Source organism: Boleophthalmus pectinirostris, unplaced genomic scaffold, assembly GCF_026225935.1.
Source record: "Boleophthalmus pectinirostris isolate CB_2022bp ecotype Guang Dong unplaced genomic scaffold, ASM2622593v1 HiC_scaffold_12, whole genome shotgun sequence".
NCBI lineage: Eukaryota > Metazoa > Chordata > Actinopteri > Gobiiformes > Gobiidae > Boleophthalmus > Boleophthalmus pectinirostris.
Genome location: NW_026571018.1, coordinates 39,831,835 through 39,836,834, shown reverse-complemented (window position 1 = coordinate 39,836,834; position 5,000 = coordinate 39,831,835). Strand labels below are relative to the sequence as shown.

General features: G+C 43.0%; 1 protein-coding gene across 1 annotated transcript in view; it reads left to right on the top strand.

Annotated features, from left to right (window-relative positions):
* rcc1l (RCC1 like) overlaps positions 1-5,000 on the top strand; it is a 20,122-nt gene that overhangs the window by 7,976 nt on the left and 7,146 nt on the right. Inside the window, exons 6-10 of the mRNA XM_055149005.1 lie at positions 447-519; positions 657-708; positions 1,693-1,777; positions 4,160-4,341; positions 4,442-4,529. Coding sequence (XP_055004980.1) covers positions 447-519; positions 657-708; positions 1,693-1,777; positions 4,160-4,341; positions 4,442-4,529 — 480 coding nt within the window. The remainder of the gene's footprint in view (positions 1-446; positions 520-656; positions 709-1,692; positions 1,778-4,159; positions 4,342-4,441; positions 4,530-5,000) is intronic.

The window sequence follows — 5,000 nt, the reverse complement described above, 5'->3', positions numbered from 1 at the left end:
ATTTCAACACAAAGTTTGAACATGAACTTGTCTGTAATCAGAATAAGTCCATTTTTGTTGTAAAATCCTGCACTCGGCTCCACTTTTCTCATGTTGGACATTTTTCTGATGAGGGTGTCACGGTCAACAGTCAAAACCATCGTCCTTTAAGAGCGTTTGGAAAGAGACAAGTCTTCAGAAACTAGAATTCAAATATTTGAGTAGAAAATCAGCCGAGGGCCAGATTAAAGGTCTTGGAGGGCCGGATCTGGCCCCCGGGCCGTATGTTTGACACCTGTGGTTTAGTCGTTTTGGCGGCGAGTCAGGGAAGGTAAACGTGGTTCTGTGTGTCTGTTTTTCCTTCTTGACTCCATCTGCTTTTTGTGTCGTTGATCAGTGATTAAAGTTCTCGTGTAAACGTGGCCAGTGTCGTTTGAGTTTCTTAGTTTTTTTTTGTTTTTTTCTGTGTTCAGTTTTCAGTCTGGGGAACAACGCGTACGGACAGTGTGGCCGACCCATCGTGGAGGACGAGGTTTACAGGTGAGGCCCTGTCGAGTGAATTTACCCTGCAGAATCCACTCTGACACCACTCACTCTGTCTCTGTGTGTGTGTGTGTGTGTGTGTGTGTGTGTGTGTGTGTGTGTGTGTGTGTGTGTGTGTGTGTGTGTGTTTCCAGTGGCAGTCACATCATTCACAAGATCCAGGGCATCAGTGGGAGAGTTGTGCAGGTAAAACCGACAAACACCTGAGCACCTGGAGGAACTGTGTGAAAGGATCATTTTACTGTTTTCTGTTTCTAATGTCGTTACACAAACAGACCTGAGAAGATCCACGTCCCAAATCCAAACTCTGGTCCGTGCGCTGAGGCTCCTCCACCCGTGTGTCGTTCGTTCATTCGTTTTTCAATATAAAACCAAAAATAAGAAAATGAAAAAACAAAAGTTTTCTTCATTATTTGTCTCCAAAACCAAAATGAAAAAACAGATAATGATTCGTTTTTTCAGTTTTCGATTTTGTGTTTAAATGAAAAATTGGAAAAAAACAGATAACGACCGTTTCCCGTTTACGTGACTTCAGTGACTGTGATGCCGACTGAACCAGGACTGATCCAGGTCCGGGACCAGACCGAGACTGAGACCGGGACCAGACCGAGACTGGGGACCAGACCGAGACTGAGACCGGGACCAGACCGAGACTGAGACCGGGACCAGACCGAGACTAGACCGGAGGCTCGGAGTCAAAGCTCAGAGTCCTGGTCCCACCCTGGTCCCACTCTGGTCCTGCTCTGGTTTAATCGTCTTTGCTTCTCTACAGTAAATCAAGTAATCCAAAGTAATCAGATTACATTACTCACTTTAAGTAATTTAATGGATTACGTTACAAACTACATTTTGGAGTATGTAATCTGTAATCTGTGGGGGATTACATTTTAAAAGTAAACTTTCCCAACACTGGTTCCAATATCCATTCCAGTGTTCCAGTGTTGTGTGTTCCTGTGTTCCAGTGTGTGTGTGTTTGTGTTCCAGTGTGTTGTGTGTGTGTGTTCCCCAGTGTGTGTTGTTGTGTGTGTTGTGTGTGTGTGTGTGTGTGTGTGTGTGTGTGTGTGTGTTGTGTGTGTGTGTTGTGTTGTGTGTTGTGTTGTGTGTGTGTTGTGTTGTGTGTTCCAGTGTGTGTGACGGTTGTTGTGTTGTTGTGTTGTTGTGTTTGTGCAGGTGGCGTGTGGGCAGGACCACAGTCTGTTCCTCACTGACCAGGGGCGGGTTTACTCCTGTGGCTGGGGCGCAGACGGACAAACAGGTCACTCCTCCTCCTCCTCCTCTTCCTCCTCCTCCTCCTCCTCCTCCTCCTCCTCCTCCTCCTCCTCCTCCTCCTCCTCCTCCTCCTCCTCCTCCTCTCTCCTCCTCCTCCTCCTCCTCTTCCTCCTCCTCCTCTTCCTCCTCCTCTCCTCCTCTTCTCCTCTTCTGTCTTTTTAAACTTTTTCTAACTTTAACTCTTCTCCGTGAAGTTGCTCCCATCAAACGCAAACCTACAAAAAAACGACCACATCTTTGGGATTCTAAGGCACATTAAGCGAAACAAAACAACTCATTCACAAAACCTCTCAACACTGTTCAGTAAAAACACAAACATTAGGTTTGGGCGGTAGTACGTTATTACGTTATTACGTTTTACCGCGGCATCAAAAAATATCAACGGTATCAGTTTCTTCACCGTCATTTAAAAATTCTGCAGCATAAGGACCTGATATAATCTTATAATTTACTGATACCTAAATGTGTTTGCGCAGCACAAATTAACGTGTGGTTGTATTTTCACTTTAATGCGTCACCATTTAAATCTAACAGTATTTATATTGTTTCTTGGGGAGACGACGTTCGATTAGTTTCGTTCCGTTGTCACTTGACGCTCATAAGACCAAGACAAGACACGAGTCCGACCGGAGGAGAGTTGGTCCCTCCCAAAAAATACTACTGTAGCACTTCTGCAATTTGTCAGCATTTTGGCTTCAGCCGCACATTTCTTTCCGTTTTACAGAAACGAAACTTAAAACTGCATGATCGGCCTGTAACCAGAACAGATTTTACTGGATGATGAACTGACCAAGAATTTATTGCGGTAAACAATAATATTGACATTTTGAGACCAATTTCAACAAATATAATGACCATGGAATAAAAATGCAAACACATCCTCTCAATGATCAATAAACTTGACTTTTTAAAGAACATTTAACGCAGGAAGTGTAAGACAAACAAAAACAACAGGCCGAAATAAAACTGACTTAACACAGGACGAGTCTTAAGGTTCGTTCACACCAAAGCGTCAAATCGTCCAGTTTCTGTGTAAAGTCGATGTGGACGCGCGACTAGAGCCTCCTGTGCTTTTGCGGCGCGTCTTCGGCGTCAGCGCAGCGCGAATCTGGCATCGACGAGGCGCATCTTGAGTGTTTTGGCGTCGACGGTCTAGACGTGCGTCCGAGGCGTCAGCGTCAAGAAGTTGAAAATGCTGAACTTTTCTTGTCAGACGAGTCGCGTCGACCAATCAGGGACGAGTATCCAGAGACACAGCGACGTTATTATCAGGAAGAAAAACCCCAGAACCACAAACATGAACGAAACATAAATATATACACCACAAACACCGAGACCATCACCAGGACCGGACCAGGACTAAACCAGGACTAAACCAGGACTAAACCAGGACTAAACCAGGACTAAACCAGGACCGGACCAGGATTAAACAAACAGCAGAGTCTAAACTTTGACACACAAGAGTCTCTCACACACACACACAGATCACACTGCAGTCTTTTTTTTTTTTTTTTTTCTTAAGGACAACAGAATATAACATAAAAAAAAAAATACAACGATCAACATTTTACAATGACAATAATCAGCATAAAACAAAACACAAAAACATAAAGCAACACCCACAACAAATACAAATACAAAAAAAAGACCCCATTTCCCCCGACCACACACACAAATCTGTCCAAATTAAACAAAAGTACAAAAGTAATATGGAAGTGCAACATAGACACACAAGGCCAATTCACAACTAATATTCCTCTTCTCTTTTTCTTCCTTTTATATATATATATATATATATATATATATATATATATATATATATATATATATTTTTAATAATTTGTCCCTATACTTAACCTTATAATATTTTCACCATCATCATTTTCTCTCATCATTTTTTGTCATTTATTACAAACTCAAATCATAATTTTAAAGGCATTTTTTCTCCATTTTAAAAAAATTTTTTAGTCCCTATATTTACATTATTATTAATAATAATAATAATACTTATTATTGTCTCTACTATTAATTACAATAATTACAACAATAACTTATTTCATTATTATTATTATCATTAGTAGTAGTAATAACAGCAGCAGTAGTAATTTATTTTTATTATTATGTATTTATTTATTAAATTTTTTACTATAAATAGTGGATTTATGAATAACGTAGCAGATCTCAAAGCAGATTTTAAGTCTCATCAGATAATTCTCCTTGTGTCTGGTGTGAGCTTTTTGTCGCATGTTTAAAAATCCTGTCGTGTGCGGCGCCTGAACCTGAGTCTCAGAGCTTCAGACAGAGCAGTGCCTACAGTTTGAGTCGAGCGTCAGTAGGTTCACGGGGTTTTTTTTTTTTCTGCGCTCAGGTCTGGGGCATCTCCACACCTGCCCGTCCCCCGTGGAGCTGAAGGGGGCGCTGTCGGGCGTACAGGTGCGGCAGGTGAGCACGTACGCCGACTGCAGCCTGGCCCTGTCCGCCGACGGGCAGGTGTACGGCTGGGGCAACTCTGAGTACGGGCAGCTCGCCATGGCAACGGACCAAGCCCAGGTACCCGCCCCTCACACACCTGCGCCCACAGACACTCCCGGAGCGTGTGCAGGGGACGAACAGGTGAGAAATGACCTCTGACCTCTGGTGTGGCCCGCAGGTGAGCTCGCCGCACAGACTGCCCCTCGCAGGCGTCGGCAGGGTGGTGCAGGTGGCGTGCGGAGGCTCGCAGGTGGCAGTGCTCAACGGTGAGTCTCACGGTTCATGTTTTCGTTGTCGATCGTCTCTGTTCTGTTTTAAATCTCTAAACTTAAAGTGTCAGAGGAGGTTTTGTGGAGGTTTTGCAGTGTTACGAGTCGTATCTGTGGAGCTGCGTTTCACTTTTGCTCGTTGCTCCTCGCGTCTTTTTCTTCACTTGTTCTTGTAAAGTTTCGGTCTGATGTGGTGAAGTGTTTTTCGTTCCTCGAGCTCCTGATGTGACGCTCGGTGTTTACGTCGCTCTAGAGATTTTACACAACGGGTTTTGAAAGAGCAGGAAGTTTAGGTAACACTTTATAATAACTACACCTTATTTAGCCTTAATAAAGCATGAACAAAGGCTTAATTAATAATGAACAGAGGCTTAATAATGATTCACGCTTAGTAACTACTTAATTACTACCTTAATTAGCACTTGCACTTAATTTGTCTGTGCTGTAAATAGTTACTCATAATTATTT